Here is an 18,101-nt window from a genome sequence, read left to right on the forward strand (position 1 = left end):
CCGCTCTCCCTGTGGGGAGTAATCTACTGTGTGTGTAATCTCAGTGAATTATGACAGTTTATTCATGGCTGTGCTATGCTGTGCGATCGTACCACCACCGTGACAGAGGACACCTTGGGCTGTAACAGGCTGCCAAGCTGCACACCATCCACCTCTTTCTCACTGTCCTCTGCTCTCTGCTCCTCAGCTTTCTCTGTCCAGCGCTACGTCTCCCTACCTCTAACTGCATTCCATCCGTTCCTCGTTTCCCTTCCCACCTGCCCTCTTGTTTTTCTCTCTTTGAGCTTTCCCCTCCCTCCCTCCCCCCTTTTCTCTCCGCCTCTTATGGGCCCACTATAATTGAAGGCTTCTATCGAGTGCTCGCTCTACCTCTCCCTGCTGTGTGACGTCATCTGTCCGTCGTCTGACCCATTAGCTCTATATCGCCTGTCCCAGCGCGCGCTGATCTCTAAATCCCTCTCTCTGCTCCTCTCTCCCCTCCCCTCATCCCTAACCCCATGACCCCCAGGGGGAGGGAATTACCACTGTCCGACAGGAGCGGAGCACCACACCGCCAGGGGTGCTGCTCTAACACGCACACACACACACACACAATTGCTGGGAGGGCAGCCCAGACGGCGCTACACCGGGGAGAGCTGCCACTGAACCTGAATAATGTTCCAGATATAAATATAGAGGACGTGTGTGCGTGTGTGTGTGTGTGTGAGCGTGAGAGCGAGAGAGAGATATGTTTGGGATCTCGCTGTATTGTAAGGTCACCTGATTGAGGTATAGCCACCACAGAGGCCCTGCAGGGTGTGTGTGTGTGTGTGTGTGTGTGTGTGTGTGTGTGTGTGTGTGTGTGTGTGTGTGTGTGTGTGTGTGTGTGTGTGTGTGTGTGTGTGTGTGTGTGTGTGTGTGTGATCATGCCGAGTCGAACACCAGGAGAGAGGGGGGAAAACACGGAGTGGCGGCACTTCCAACAGAAACACAAAGAGACTGTGGCCTGGCTCTGAGTGACTGACTACTGTAGATGGAAGGGCAACACAGCCTGTTCTTTAATTACGAGGAGCAATTACACTTAGGACTGAATCAAAACCCCACACTGACCGTTGTTGTGAAACCTGCAGTTTTCACCATGCCGTCGGTCTGAGAGAGAGGTCATGCTGCGCGCGTCTCAGCCTGCAAGCCCAACTGATTCAGGAGTTACATGCTCGTCCACCTGCCCTTCAAAAGCGGAAGCTCTTTGTTTAAGCAGGCCCACGTGTCTACGCGTCAAGAGTCCTGGAAGGAGCAGGCAAGGGTTAAGGAAAAGAGAGTGAATTCTCTCCGACATGGGGGCTAGAGCGAGAAAGTTATGAGACATTTATTGTTCTGGGTAATCGTCACAAATAGAAACCACTTAACGGTCCAATTATGCGCCGTCTCTGCCATTCTTCCAAAATTAATCAGAAAGAGGAAATCTAGCGAAGAAGGCCAACTCAACCTTGAAGTCCGAAACTTCCGACCAACGCTCAACTACGGGACGCATACGCACCAAAATGCATGCACACACACACACACACACACACACACACACACACACGCACGCACGCACGCACGCACGCACGCACGCACGCACGCACGCACACACGCACGCACGCACACACGCACACACACACACAACTTAGAATCAGAAAAAAAAGACAGGAAGAAGGACAGAATATTAAGAAGAAAAAAAGAGGATTCAGAAAAAGGTAACATATGCGATGAACTGGCCAGTGTGATGGCGAGGTGTGTATGTGTCTGTGTGTGTGGGTGCGTACGTGCGTGCGCGCTTGCGGGGGGGTGTGACATTTGCATCTTGGGCTCCCCTGTAGTTTTGGCGGTGGCTGTGTCTCTCATCTGTATGTGCATACTGAGTGAGCCCAGGTGCTGTCTACGGCGCAGAGGTCACGCCAGAAAGGGCGAGAGCGAAAATGAAGCGACCCACGCAAACACAGACAGACTGGAGAAGGCCAACCGTCTGGCTTATTCATTGACATCCGTCCTCCACAAAGAAGAAAGACCAGGAGGGTGGGGGTGGGGGCTGGAGAGATTCAGGGAAAACAAGCAAACGATTGGCTCGTAGCTGGACATGTGACCTGGCAGTAGCCTGTGCTCTGGTCTGCTCTCTCCTAGCAAATCATTATTATGTATTTGGTTGTAGGAAATAGGGAATCTAAGAATAATGGAAGGAGTGAGGCTACACATTGCCTCTTGTTTTCACTATGGTCCAGCCACTGAAAGTGAGGGCACATTAGGTAGATTTCCCATTGGGGGTGTGTGTGTGTGTGTCTATGTAAGTGCCTGTGTCATCTCACCTGCTGCAGCCACTCCTGGATGCTCTTGTTGGCGTCCTGGTGCCAGACGTTGTGGATTGAGTCGGTCATGGCCACGGCACACACCCTGTTCTTCACCTGAGCCTCTCTCTGAATCATCTGATAGAGAGAGAGAGAGAGAGAGAGAGAGAGAGAGAGAGAGAGAGAGAGAGAGAGAGAGAGAGAGAGAGAGAGAGAGAGAGAGAGAGAGAGAGAGAGAGAGAGAGAGAGAGAGAGAGAGAGAGAGAGAGAGAGAGAGAGAGAGAGAGAGAGAGAGAGAGAGAGAGAGAGAGAGAGAGAGAGAGAGAGAGATAAAGAGATAAAGAGAGAGAGAGATAAAAGAGAGAGAGAGATAAAGAGAGAGATAAAGAGAGAGAGAGATAAAGAGAGAGAGAGCGAGAGAAATAGAGAGAGAGAGAGAGGGAGAGAGAGAGAGGAGAGAGAGAGAGAGAGAGAGAGAGAGAGAGAGAGAGATAAAGAGAGAAAGAGAGAGAGAGAGAGATAAAGAGAGAAAGAGAGAGAGAGAGAGAGAGAGAGAGAGAGAGAGAGAGAGACGAGAGAGATAAAGAGAGAGAGAGCGAGAGAGATAGAGAGAGAGATAAAGAGAGAGAGAGAGAGAGAGAGAGAGAGGGAGGGAGCGAGAGAGGGAGCGAGATAGAGAGAGGTAAAGAGAGAGATAAAGAAAGAGGGAGAGAGATAGAGAGAGAGGGAGATAATGAGAGATAAGGAAAGAGAGACAGGGAGAGAGAGAGGGAGGGAGAGAGAGAGCGAGAGATAAAGAGAGGGAGAGAGAAAGAGATAAAGAGAGAGGGAGAGAGACAGAGATAAAGAGAGAAAGGGAGAGAGAGAGAGAGAGAGAGAGAGAGAGAGAGAGAGAGAGAGAGAGAGAGAGAGAGAGAGAGAGAGAGAGAGAGAGAGAGAGAGAGAGAGAGAGAGAGAGAGGGAGGGAGAAAGATAGAGAGAGATAATGAGAGGGAGAGAGAAATTAACACTTCAGAGAAGCGTGCTTCAGCACCTTCGTGCTGCTCACCCTGTCGTACCCGGCAGTGTTGGATCAGTAGTGTAACAGTATCAAAGACTCTTTGGCTGAGTTTAGTTTTGTGAAGATGGAGACTTTGCATTTGCTGTAGTGGAACACAGGCTCTATTCATTATTAGAGACCTGCTCAGAAGTGAGTGTAGGTGGTACCAGTACACAGACGTGGGGGCCGTATCCACAATTCATCTCAGAGTAGGAGTGCTGAACTACGACCAGTTTTGACTGTTAGACGAATAATAACGAATAAGTGTGAAGGTAAATGGACCCTATACACACCAGCAGCCACCAATACTCCCTTGTAAGACCAGGCCACACTGTGTGTTACAGTGTGGGATGTGACACGAGCAGAGCAGAACAGTGCAGACCTCTGTGTCCTTGTCACGTACATTTGAAAGTCACCCCCCCACCACCCCAAAGAAAAAAAAATCTGTCCCATTCTAATATCACAGTCGTCCACACTCGCCGACCTATTCCCTCCTGAATGTCAGCTTCGGAAGGAAAATGTCTCACAAAGGACTCGTTACATACCACGGCACACTACAATAGCCCCTCCACCCACAGGAGTAGTAGTAGTAATACGCAACCACCTTCAACAGGTTCCCTCAAGATCAACCCGGGAAGAATAGAGAACAGGGCCTGGTAACAATAGGTTAACAATCACTTTAACCGGGTGTACTTAGTCCAGCTGCCTACAGCTGAGGCTGGCAGTACATCAAAGTGACTGCGGGCTGTATTTGAATAAATCCTGGTAGGCCAGTTGAATTAAAGTGAGAGTGTATAGAGATAAATTGACTCTATTAAAGGACAAATATATAATTCAGCTGATAAGCCTTCTTCAGGAGCATCTTCACCAGGACGGAGACGGGGAGGCTTTACACACACTTGGTAGACACACACACATGGAGCATGAACACACACGGAGCATGAACACACACGGAGCATGAACACACACGCACACACATAGGAAGGAGCATGCACTTGCAGAATCAGATACACATTCTCACATTTAAGCTAGTTCACACACACACACACACACACACACACACACACACACACACACACACACACACACACACACACACACACACACACACACACACACACACACACACACACACACACACAAAAAGCTTGCAAATCTTTCCTCTGGCAGAACAGGGCCCGAGGGAGCAGCAAAGTCAACCTTTTAAAACTGGAGGTGTCAGTCAAGGGCCGTTCCTTCTAGTGCTAGCCAAAAGGGCTAATCCCTGAGTATAGGGTTCTCCAAGAGGCCAAGAGACTGGAGACAGTGCAGTGCCCATGGAAAACACTAAGCACATGACTTTACCAACACAGTCAAAACACCGGGCCCCACAGAACTGACTGTGATTCTACACTTTTCGAGGGAGCGAGTGAGAGCGAAAGCGTGCGAGAGCGAGAGCATACAGAGTATTCGTGCTCATATTTCTTCAACTCTCGAAGCAGACATATTCAAATAAAGTGTGTGTGGGGTTGTGGAGCTAGTTGTAATTTACCAAAGTAACCAGAATCTTCTGTCATTTACATAATTTACTTTTTGGTCATTTACATTTGAATAACTTTTAAAAAGTTAGTTTATTATATCTGTGTCTATTTTGTCTATGAGTTTCTAGTAGATAGACCATATAGTTTAAGAGAAAATTGCCAAATGAATGAAAATAAATGATCTAATCAACAAAGGCATTTTCAATGAACTCTTCCAACTATTTACCTTTTTCCACAACTGCCACCAGTTTGGTGCCAAAATATTTCAAAACAATGATTTATTGACATAGAAACAAATTAAAATGTGTAAAAAAATGTATATATATAAAGGACATTTCAGGTAATAAACCCTCCCTTTGTCAGCCAGGTCACCTGTGACACAAGTCAGTATTCGTGGAAACCGGCCACTAGGTGTAACAGTGATCCCTAACAGCATTCAAATCCAGCGATAGTTATTTCTGATATTTTTGTTTTAAGCTTATCCCAAACCTTAACCCTTAACTTAACCATTTTAAGTTAAGGCCTTAAACACTTTGAAATTTGACGTTTGGAACAACTTATACATTTGACGTTTGAGAAGCATGGATGAACGTCAAATTCTGACGTGAGACTGTGAGAACTGGGGGAGCCCTTTGCAACTCCAAGTAGCATATCTACAATGGCATGAATGGCATTCATAAGCTATGGGTCACAAAACAGCATTACATCACGCTATTATTGGGCCACTAAATCCCACTGCATCTAAATCAACACCCAACCTGTGCACTTAGGCGCCGTTCTTAGCTGAGAGAGGTGGCTAGAAGACACACCGTAGTCAGCTTAACAACAGCCCAATAATACTGTCTATCACCTCCTTATGTGTGAGGGAGAACCAGAGGTTGTCTGATGCCTACTCATTGCGAGAGAAGAGAAAGAGAAAGAGAAGGAGAGGAGAGGAGAGGAGAGGAGAGGAGAGGAGAGGAGAGGAGAGACACTCTGGCCAGACAGGGAGGAGATCTATCAGACTCAACTCTCTCATGTTCACATGGTACTTGAAGAGTAAAGCAGTAGAACAACAGTAGAAAGGGTGAAAACAACTCCTATGCTATACATGCTGGGGCTAAGCGGTTAGTTAGACTGGAGGTTAGGGGCTAACCAAGCCTCAGGAGTGTGGTTAGCAACATACCAATGTCATACACATAGAGTTAGGGCTTAGGGTCTATCTAGCCTAAACCGTATGCAAGGAAGATGTTCAATGCTTGGCTGGGCTAGCCTATGGCCCATAGCTAGGCTAGCAGTTACAGTGCCTAGTGGAAGTCTACACACCCTTGCAGTCTTCACATGCCGCTGCCTAAAAATAACATCCACAAATGAATGACATTCGATTTTTTTTCTCCATAGCCATGTATAAAACCTACTTCACATTTCAAAGTGAAAGAAAGATTACGAAAGGAAATCAAATGAATTAAATCAAATAAAATGTTTAAAAACAAAGATGTCTCGAGTGCGTATGCCCACACAACCCACAGTTAATACTGGGTGGAAGTACATGTGGCAGCCATTACTGTTGTTAAACAGTTTGAATAAGACTCTACTAAATTGCACAACTCTTAGGGCAACATATCCCTTGTTTTTGTCAAAACGACTCAAGCTCAGTAAATTTTGTTGGGAGTCACTAGATCAAATCCAATTTTATTGGTCACATGCGCCAAATACAACAGGTGTAGTAACACGACAGAAACAATAACGGAGCTATATACAAGGAGTACCAGTATCAAGTCAATGTGCAGGGAAGGAGGTAGTTGAGGTAATACAGTTCGAACATGTGGGCAGGGGTAAAAGGGAGTATACAATCAGGAGACATAACATACAGAGTGCCAGCAGCGTATGTGATGTGTGTGTGTCACTGTGTGTGTGTGTGTGTGTGTGTGTGTTGGATTGTCAGTGTAGATAGATAGGTTTCCATCCAATTGGCGACAGATTATCACGCAAATATTTTACAATTCCACCAGTGGTGTGCTTCCACCAAACTGATAAAAACCCGTGCTTGATGACATAGTGAACACAAAATGTACTTTTTCCACATACAGGGATGCTTCGGGATTTTGCCAATGAATCCCGTTATCTACTTCCCCAGAGTCAGATGAACTTGTGGATAGAAAAAAATGTAGGTCTCTTGTGTCGAGCATGGAGGAAGTTAGAGGTAGTTTCGCGAGCCAGTGCTAACTAGCGTTAGCGCAATGACTGGAAGTCTATGGGTATCTGCAGTTAAATGTGTTTCCGTCGCATTTTTCAATTCTACTTCTAGTTTTGTCACCAAAACTGTTGGTACCTGCTCTCTAGCCAACAGCTCGCAGATCCAGCGCGGGTAGGCTAGCCTACATCAGATTGTTATGGATAAGAGAGAGAATAAATATTTGTGAATAACTGCAGTCAAGCATCGATCATCATGTCACCAGAATAAGACCCTCGGAATTTATTGGAAAGGAGCGTCAAACTCATCACCGGGCACTTCCACCACCCCGGGAATTTCATCCTAACTTATTTCATCTAGAGCCAAATACACTGCATGGATTTCCAGAGACGTAGTGGGAGGAACACACACCATATATAAACACATTACGCAAAGTTTACTCTGATATGATATCAATATTTCCACCACCATTTCTCGCATAATTCATTTTACAGACACGAAAAGATCCCACCATGTCGAACAAACGAATGATCTGTCGCCATTTATAAAATTGTATAGAAAATTCCGGTTTCCACCACAGCTGTCGTGATTTTTTTTATACGGCATGACTTGCCTCGCATGGTAACTGTGGATGTAAGCGTGGTTATTGATGGACAACAATATTTTTTATATCTGATTTAAGTGCGGACTAAGGCTGAACCATTCAGGTACACTCTACACCTCTTGGAAAGCAATTCTGGTGTGTCTCTGGCATTACAATGTGCGCATCCCAGGGTTACGCATTCAGAAGACTGAGGCAGGACTTCTATCTGGGCTTTGCTCCTTTCATATTGCTTTTGATCATGACAAACTCCCCAGTTCCTGCCGGTGACAATCATACCCATAACATGATACTTCCACCAGAATACTTGAAAATGCATTGAGCAGACTTACAGCTCTGCCTCCATGCAACGAGGAGAGGATTCAGGACAGCTGTTCTCAGCAGTCCTCGACAGTACGAGAAACATGTGGAAATACTTGTTGCACTAAACCAACAGGCAGATGTTGAGACATTCACTATCTCACTCGTGCCCTTTCCATTCACACCACAGCATCTGGATGCAACCAGACGGGGTGAGGAACAGGAGAAATGGGGGGGGGTAAAGAGAGAGAGAAGGAGAGGATACACAGAAGGTGGATGTGGACGACTAACTAAGACTGCAGCTGTACTGTTACGTGTATTAAGAAAGGAAGTGGCAACATTTGCCGACCGTGTAAGACGAAGGCCATGACTACATCCTGAAACACACGGACAAGGCAAGTAGGGTCAAAAGGCAAGAGCACATGTGTTGTGCACCTTCTCCTTTCCACTGGATGAACTGCAAGCCTTCTCCCTCACATACTAGCCAACACCCCCCGTGACTGGATTTCCGTTACAGCAATGTCATATTATACAGAGACGAAGAGGCTAAAAGGCCTTGAAAAACGGTCAAATTCTGACCCACTTGGCCAACAGATGCCCACTAAATCCAGTTTCTGACAAACCGCTCCTCCATCCACCCCAACCCCCTTCTCTCCCCCACTCCCTGACCTCTCACATGCCCTCTACAGTAAAATACAGTGTTTAGCGGTTTAAGCTGCTTCCCATCACAAAGCCAGCTAATTGCAGGACTTTTTTGTAGCACCAAATCGCATTTTCGCCCATGATCTTGAGCGGGACAGAAACAAGAAGAAGAAGAAGAATAAGGAGGGAGAAATAAAAACAACGTATTAATCATGTTTATTTATCAGGATGAGGCGTCGGATGTCGGGTTGAAATAACAAACGAGGCTGCATTTAACTGCACGCGAAGCCATCTCTCGCCGAGATAAATACTCTCCCCATTCCACTCTCTCCTTCTCTATGATGCTAGCACCGGCGCTACAGCCGCCATCTAAACACCGGCAATAATAAAGACAATTATTTAGGGCTTTGATAATTATGTGTCAAAGGCAGAGAAAACCAGTGGATAATTGGGTGAAAACTGAATGGTAATCCACAATGGACTTCCACGGGGGGGCAGACAGGGCTGGGGAGGGATATGAGAGATATCGAGAGAAGGGGAAATAAACGAGGCCTTTTATACGGAGCGCCGCTCACAACCAAATCATCAAGCTAGCGAACAGCTACAATTACCAGGGAGAGCGGATGGAGTCTTGCAGGGCCGAGCGAGACAGAGGAGAGAGAGAGAGAAGCACCCTGGGTCTGTGGAGATGGTTGTGTTGTTTGCCACCCGATCGAGGGCCTAATGCGCTCAAACTGCTGCCAACAGCGGAGGATAATCTAGGACTACTCACGAAGCGCTGGAGTGCTGCTTAAATATTTGATTGATTAACTGTCCAACTGCTGCCAGTGAGGGAGAGGATTGCACAAACACACAAGCACACGCACTTACAAAGAGAAACACACACACAAACACTCATTCAATCACACATTTATACACACACACACACACACACACATATACGACCACAGCCTGTAGGCTTTTGCGAAGTCGCTGCTGGCCAAACAAACATAAACCCTGACTTGTGTTGTGACAACCCCAGGCAGATTTTACATAAATCAATGAGGGGAGCTGGAGACATTAGAGCCATAATCAAACACTGGCAACTTGATAATCCCAGTCTGGATTAGACGGGACAGAACACTGAAGCACTGTAGAGGTGACAGCTAGAACAGTGAGAGGACTGGCTGGGAGCTGGTAGTTTTGGTCGGTTTCCTCTACTGACAGCCTGTGAGGTGAAACAGAAATCTGTCCAGAGCCGCGCTGTGCTGACCTCGCTGAACTGGCCTGACCCCAACCAAGTGTGTGTGTGTGTGTGTGTGTGTGTGTGTGGGGGTGGGGGGCTAAGTCGGGTGGGGGCCCGGGTCAGCCCTGGGGCGTCCTGGTTGTCACCCCTGGCCTGGCTGTGAAAACACAGGCAGATGGCCCCAGGCTCTGACACCCTCTACAGGAAGAGACAACTTGAGGGCTTTCCCCTGCTTTGATGGCCCTGGGCCCCCAGGTCCACTCAGGTCCTCTCAGCTCACTGACATCCTTTGTCTGCACAGCAGGAAGGAAGCCCACTCCAACAAGAGGCCACAGGGCCACGGGGAGCAAGTGGGAGTATGTGTGTGTGTGTATGTGTGGGTGCGAGGGTGCATTTGTACGTGCAGCCATGCAAAGGTCAAAAAAGCACTAGGGTCACATGCATTTAGGGCCATTACTCGCCTGGCCCTCCATTTAGTGAACCCTGGTGTTGGTGTGATTTAGGAGAGCTGGAGAGGTGACCGACCGTCAGACCGACCGACAGGGAGAGTGCCGCAAAATAACTTCCTCCTCCATTTCCTCAGGCAGAATAGGCCGCCACGTGCAGGGGTTGGGGAGGGTTGGTGGAGACTGGGGGCGAGGGGAGCGGGGTCCAGGGGCAAGGGGGGTATTGCAGGCGTTGGTGAATGACAGTGTCGGACATGGAACGGGTGGGGGGGGGGGGGGACTCTCCACACACACGTCAGCGGGGGCCAGCAGGAAAGGGAAGCCCAGTAAATATTTACTGACACAGCAGTTCGCCAAAATGGCGACCGCCTCTTGGAAACAAAAGGCAGAGGATAAGGAGCAGCGTGCCAGGAAACGCAGCGGTCGCGGGCACATCGCCCTGCATGTGCCCGTGGAAAACAAGAGGAAAAAAGGAAGGGAGGACAGATGAGGGAGGGAGAGGGCTAGATAGGATGGAAAGGGAGGGTTATGGGCAGGGAGCGTTCGTACACAATGGTGCGCTAGTGCAAGGAAGCCCCTGATCAGTGGGAACAATGGTATCTTTTGCTTACAAGCCTCTTTGTAGCTCTCAGTGTGTTCGCGTACCTGTGTGTACACACGTTTGGTGTGTGAGCGTGTGTGTACTCGCTTGGTGTGTGTGCGTGTGTCAGGTAAAGTGCATTCACGCTGAGAAAACGTGGCAAAGACAATCTGAGCAGCTGGTCATGGCTGTTTGCTCCTAATGACACACCCGTGGATGAGGAGAGGCAGCTGTGTGTGTGTGTGTGTGTGTGTGTGTGTGTGTGTGTGTGTGTGTGTGTGTGTGTGTGTGTGTGTGTGTGTGTGTGTGTGTGTGTGTGTGTGTGTGTGTCTCACATGCACACTCTCTCTCTCCATCACTGTATAAATCTGGCTAAATAAATGCATCTTCTATAACTCATAAATATTATTAGTAGCTGCTCTTCCATCTCTATATTGATGCATTGAGTAATAGTTCCACAACGTTCTAAATACAAACGCACTCAATTGACTCAATTGAAACCCAGAGAAATTCCTGTTGGATTGATAGACCGGTGATTGAAGAGACTAAGCACGTTTCGTGTGTTACTTATAACCCAGACAACAACAAAACAGGACATTTTCAGGTCTCCTTATTTATCAGCCCCCGTTCAATTAATGTCCTATTAACATCTGCACAGGTATGATAATAACTTCACTTTTGAATTAATTAGCAGATGCTCCACTGTCATGAAGCGAATCCATTATTGCACAATAACCAAGTTCGGGAAAAACAAACGCCGAGAGACGTAACACAGACGTTCCCCTTTTTATAGAGTTTCTTAGTAATATGTAACATTATCAACTTAACTCTTTCGATTTATGTATGTGTTTAGGAACACCAATTAACCCTCTAACACTCATGGGAATTGGCCTACATGGATAGGGCTAAATTGAAATATTTCTTACAGGAGGAGTATGAAAAGCATCAGCGTGGTAGCAATTGAAAGGGAACAGTTTAGGAGATTATGGGGAAATGATTAGTCCAAAGAATTGAGGACACAACAGCTCACCTGACAAGACTGAATCCAAACATTACACGTGACTTGATGTGCATTTGACATTTGGCCGACTTGTCACCGTGTCTGTTGACAACGAACTCTGAAAACACCCTGGATACATTCAGAAACATGATACAACTATTCCTGTCAAATGTGGGGTAGGTGCAACATAAAGACCAGCAACAAAAAAATAAAGGGTCTATAGTGAGAGGACTAAGTCATTTTAATCAACTATTACGACTCAAAGAAGAGTCTTGAACTATAAGGTGCTATTTTGACCTCTCCTAGCTGTGCCGTTGAGGAACTAAAGCAAGTAAACTTGTTGATGTTTTGTTGTTGTTACTCAACCCCCCCCCCCCCCAAAAAAAAAACTGACCATTATAAATCGCAATCTGGGTCAGGTGGGCGTCACTTCAAAGCTTGTTCTATTCCCACACATGACTAGCTACGTTAAAAAAATACAAACGTGGTCTTACAGTGTTACGCTTTCAAAGGGCAATTCATAGAAACAGATCATCACTTTGGTGTGTGTAAGAAAGGAGTCATGAGTGCATTTAGGTGCGTGTTTCCGCGGGCAAATGTCCTTCACAATAAACAAACATAGGCTCATTCTGTTCAGAACAACCCAGGGGTGTGACGCCATGTCGTCTTCTAACTGTACATCAAACATGGGGATCATAAACACGGATACTGTATACGACGTGAGTTTCATGCTATGGAAATGTGAAGTGGACATTTGCACTCACCGGGGTTTGGCTTGCTTATACGACATCAAAGCGCTATCTATTATAATCCTCAACGCCTCATCTTTCAAAATGCATCGAGTCGCCTTCATGTACAGCATTTCCCCTCGCTCGGACAACAAAACATTTGAAAAGTGTACCCAATTAGCGAGAGGGATGGGGGAAAGTTCTTGCTGCGCGCCGTGCTCAAGTTCAGGACGGCTGTCAGTCAAAACCCCTACAGAGCTGTGAAAGCGGAGACCCTGAGCTCTGAGGTCATGTATAGCATGATACTGTACGGCCACAGAGTTCCAATTTAGGTGCAGTTCAGTTCCAAAATCGGCCATTTTAAACCCTTCAGAATTCCTCCTGACATTAATTTCTAATTATGAGGCATTTTTTTTTTAACAAAGTGAAATTACAGCCCGGGTGTAGCTAATTAAAGTCTAACTTTAATTAGGATATATCTTACTTAAGAAAAGTGATTCCGAGCCAAGGTACAAGGACAACATCTTCATCACTCCCCAAATTGACTGGCTGGGAGTAAGAATAGCCTCCTGGTCTAAAGAGTGAAATGAGAAGTTATTTTAACACGCTGTGGATATTGACGGGACCTCACTGTCTCTCTCTCTCTCTAATTCTGTGTCTCCCCACCCTACGGCAGTGCAGTAAAATAGAAACCTAACCTCAATATTTTCTCTCACAGTGCTGGGACTTGCTGGCCCATTAAATTATCCTTCCCATGTGTCATCTTGCACATTTCCTCCATGAAATTTTCGTATAATTAAACTTTCTTAATGATTTATAAGATACAATAATAGCCGTAAGTATTTCAGAGCAGGTTAAACTGACACCCTTTAAGTGCACGCGGGGGATGACCCTGTTTTAACATTGTTTCGGATGGTTGACTCCCGGCTGGAGCGCAGGATGGATGGATGAAGGGAGAGAAGGAGGGAGGGAGGCAGGGGAGAGAGAGGTAGGTACCCTGGTGTCATAACTCAGGGTAATAGTGACATGTAGGAGAACCCAGGGCCTCTTGAACCCAGGGAGGGAAAGAGGGTCACCCTCACACACACACACACACACACACACACACACACACACACACACACACACACACACACACACACACACACACACACACACACACACACACACACACACACACACACACACACACACACACACACACACACACACACACACACACACACACCAGGCAAGTCTGTTACCAGTGGCGCACACGCAAGCACGCACGCACACAGATGTTTGCTCTCTGCTGTCTCTCTCACGGTGAGGCTGATATGATTGCCACTTAGGAAATCAGTGTGTTTTCATACCACACAACTCTGCCAAAGCTAACGTGTTAAATATCCACCACGCGGCAATGCTGCGGCAGCCATGTCCATCTCCACTCACACACTGTGCTGCTCCCTTCACAAGAGAGAGCTGCAACGTGTTGAGACTGAAATAAACACTATCGCTCTCAGTACACAAGTGTCCCAAACTATAAACTCATGAGATTATGAACTGTTTTATTAAACTATATTTCACCTCAGACAGCGTCACTCCTAACCAGTGAGGAGTTACAAGAGAATCACAATGTGCTTCCCTTAAACCCAGAGATGCCAGCTCCTGAGCACACTGGCAAGACAGGTAAGTTTTATTAGCCATAAGTACAGCCGGTATACACCATGCACCAACAATACAACACAATACAAAGAGAAGGATACGTAAGGGAAAGGAGGATACCTGATTTTCGCTTTTAACCCAGCTCCTCTGAATCAGAGAGGTGCCGGGGGGGCTGCCTTAATTGAAGTCCACATCATCGGCGCCTGGTCACTGCCTTGCTCAAGGGCAGAGCGGCAGATTTGTCCGCCTTGCCCGGCAGGGTAAGTCGAACCAGCGACCTTTCGGTTACTGGCCCAATGCTCTTAACCGCCTACGGGTAAGGTAAGTGTGTGTTTGTATGGCACCCCCTTAAAGGGCTCTCTGAGCTGGACTCTCAGGGGAGGGGTTCTGTTGAAACTTTCAGGGGCACTCGACCCATTTCTGAGACATGGCTCAAATGGAGAAGGAAAAAAAGAAGAGGGGAAAAAAAGGAAAAGGAGGAGAATTAAAAAAAAAAAAGTGCTAACGATTGTGACAAAAGAATTCTTCCTCCCTTCAGTTATCAGCCGTTCCTTCAGACACACTCGCCTCCTCAGCCCAGGGGCAGGGAGTCCGCAGTCCCCCCCCAAAAGTGACTCGGTGAACCCCCTGTCCTCCAAGGAGGGATAGTGAGCTGGAGAGAGCCAACTGAAATTAATTAAAATATATAACAATCTGAAATTAACTTCCCATAGCCACCAGCCATCTTTTAACTGGCATGAGAGACTGAGCGGTGAGACATGGAGGGAGAGCGAGAGAGAGAGAGAGAGAGAGAGAGAGAGAGAGAGAGAGAGAGAGAGAGAGAGAGAGAGAGAGAGAGAGAGAGAGAGAGAGAAAGAATAGAGAGAGATAGAGAATAGAGAGATAGAGAATAGAGAGAATGTTACAAATATGCTGTAAGACTGCTAGAAGTACAATTGTCCCACAAAGTAAAACTTCTCAATTGTCCCACCCTAAAGAAAGTTTAGTCCACCACCCCTGCATTGATATTATGCCAATCTCAGAGAAAAACAGTTGTTACTATTATCAAGAGGAAAGCGTTCAAAATCGGCAAAACTAAAAAACTAAAACATACACAGTTTTGGTCCAAAATTAAATTAAAATGATTGGCACCTTTTCAATACCTTGAGAGGGTAACGGCACTGAGCCTTTTTCTAAACTGTTTAATGAGACTGGAGAACACATTGGGGAGGGATCTTAGACCAGTCCTCCATTCAGGATCTTTCCAGATCCTTGATATCCTTTGTCTGCTCTTGTGAACTGGCCCTCTTCAATTCAAACCCCAGGTTTTCAACGGGGTTCAAGTCTGGAGACTGAGATGGCCAACGCAAAATGTTGATTTTTAGGGCCAGTTAACCATTTCTTTGTGGATTTTGATGTGTGCTTTTGTCTTGCCGGAAGATCCACTTGCGGGCCAAGATTTAGAGGCAACCCAGTTTTGGGCTAAAATGTCCTGGTACTGGGTAAAGTTAGCGATGCCGTTGACCTTAACAAGGGCCCCAGGACCAGTGGAAGATAAATAGGTACCATAACATTAAATATACACCACCATATTTTACAGTAGGTATTGGGTTCTTTTCTGCTTATGCATTCTCATTTCAGTGCCAAACCCACTACTCCTGGTGTGTGTGGGGCAGAGAGTTCTATTCCACATGACCACAAGATCATCCAGCCAGACAATAACCCCAAGCACACATCAAAATCCACAAAGAAACGGTTAAATTCGTTCTCCAATCACATAAAACATTTCAGAAAAATTTCAGTTTCCTCGTACGGTGATGTATGGGAAAGGTATTGAAAACAGGGGTGCCAATAATTTTGACCCTTTCCTTTATAAAAAACAAAAAACAAACAAAAAAACATGACTTTTCAAACAAAAATCGCTTTCCTGAGTATGAAATAACATCATTCTGGATCGTGAAGGCGTCTAATAGGAAGAGCTGAATACACAATATGGCTCAGTATTTGTATAAATGATTTGACACTGTCTTTTTTTCTCTCCTCATCTTTATCAAGGGTGCCAATATTTTCAGAACCCACTATTTCATTGGTATCAACTCCGATAATATACGGGGTAAAAAGAGTGGGCGTTTTCTAAGGCGCACACATGACTTTCCCTGTCTGAACATTGTGAATAGACCATTGAAATAGTGCTTTGATCGAAATTCAAGTCAAACAGCTAATCAAAAGTTTTAAATGAAAGAAGACAAGGTTCTCCCACTACCTGTTTCAAGGGGAAATCAACCGGATCCATGAAACATGATCAAAACTAATGAAAAACTGGACCTGAAATGAAATGATTTTGACCATATTATTTAGCATTTACTTATTCCATTTTCCTTTTTAATCAAAGTTCATATAGTCAAATGTGCCAGGCGAGATCAGAAAAGCAATATTATTTCCCGTCTTCTAAACGTTTAAATAATAATAACGATAATCATTTAAATACTTTGATAGTTGCTTTGCCACAACAAAATAACGGAAATTGAGGAACATAAATGCAACTTTGGTTCTCGTTTATTCGCACTTAATTCAAATCTGATTACTAAAACTATTATCTCATGATTCCGTAACACAATTGCTTCAATGCAAAGCTTTGAGGTCATGCAGACAGTTACTAAGAAACACAGAAAGACAGCTACATATATATAGCCTTGTATATAAAATCTTATATATATAAGATTATATATATATATATAACAAATCTTCATCACCTATTTTAGCAATGATACTAAGATAAATCTCAAGAGAGCGCAACAAATAGCATAACTTGTTGTTCTACTTTTAAAAGCACTGCTGTTGTTGATTACAATAAAAGCTATAAGAAAGAGGGGGGGCATTCTGACCCAAACTATATCCATCTTATCAAAAATGCAATTAAATCAAAGTGCTCTGGCCTGAAGCTAGGACGAGCCGCGTCAATTCTGTTCCAAATGCCAGAGAAGATTACAGTAGTAGGGGCTTGTGGATTTCACGAACCCTTTTTTGATTAGTGAGTCAATTATTTCTCATTACCAAAGATGCTATTTGGGAAAAGGACCGTGTCACTCAATCACGTAAAGAAGAAGTCCTCTAAAGAACGAGGGATAAACCATTAAACAGGGGGGGGTAAAAACACCAGAGTGACCCCCCCCAAACTCCACTTCTAGTCAAATTACCTTTTTAACTATTAAGGCTCTGTCAGGTCTTTGTAAGGTTATGGTAATTAGGGGCTCCACTGGTGGAGGACATTTGAAAAGAAAATAGTTTATTTATTAGTTTGTCTCCCCGAAGAAGACAGTCACACAGTGCCGAAGGTAAGTTTGAATGTGGTGATTATCTTGTCATTTCCAGGATGCGTGTGTGTGAGTGTGTATTTACTCTTTTCAGAACAGTGATGTGAGAGACTGCTTCGTGGCAGTTTGTGCAGTCCTCTTTGTTCCGTGCTAGGTTTGACACATCTGCAACAATATACTCAGCCACCTCCATACAGTGCTTGGACCATGTGTCCCAATTAACCCAATCAGGAATATGTTCTGATTTCCCTAAAATAACTATAAGAAAATCAATAATTCACTGATACCATATGTCACAAAAACAGCCATAATCCCAAAAATGTACAAATTAGATATCAATAAAATCCGCACAGTAACTATATATAGTATATGCATACATATCCACCACACAGCCAGATCAGGTGGGGAATTTTTCAATAGATTGTGATAAACTAGCTAAGTGAAAACAAAGGCCTGTGCTCTTCGGGAGTGCTCTCCTCTCTGGGCTCGGCTAGCCGCCCTGCCCTGACCCAGGTTCCAGGCGGTAACGCTAGCCTCGGGCCTACCGGGCCTCTCTCTTTCTTTGCTAATGACCTGGCCAGCTCTGTGTGCACGGCGACCACCGAAACAG

General features: G+C 45.6%; 1 protein-coding gene across 5 annotated transcripts in view; it reads right to left on the reverse strand.

Annotated features, from left to right (window-relative positions):
- Positions 1-18,101, reverse strand: part of LOC118357810 (cotranscriptional regulator FAM172A homolog) — a 230,206-nt gene that overhangs the window by 78,091 nt on the left and 134,014 nt on the right. For all 5 annotated transcript variants that reach the window (XM_052478524.1, XM_052478518.1, XM_052478523.1 and 2 more), the window contains one exon: positions 2,322-2,438. In XM_052478524.1, the coding sequence (XP_052334484.1) occupies positions 2,322-2,438 (117 nt within the window). The remainder of the gene's footprint in view (positions 1-2,321; positions 2,439-18,101) is intronic.

Source organism: Oncorhynchus keta, chromosome 25, assembly GCF_023373465.1.
Source record: "Oncorhynchus keta strain PuntledgeMale-10-30-2019 chromosome 25, Oket_V2, whole genome shotgun sequence".
Lineage (NCBI taxonomy): Eukaryota > Metazoa > Chordata > Actinopteri > Salmoniformes > Salmonidae > Oncorhynchus > Oncorhynchus keta.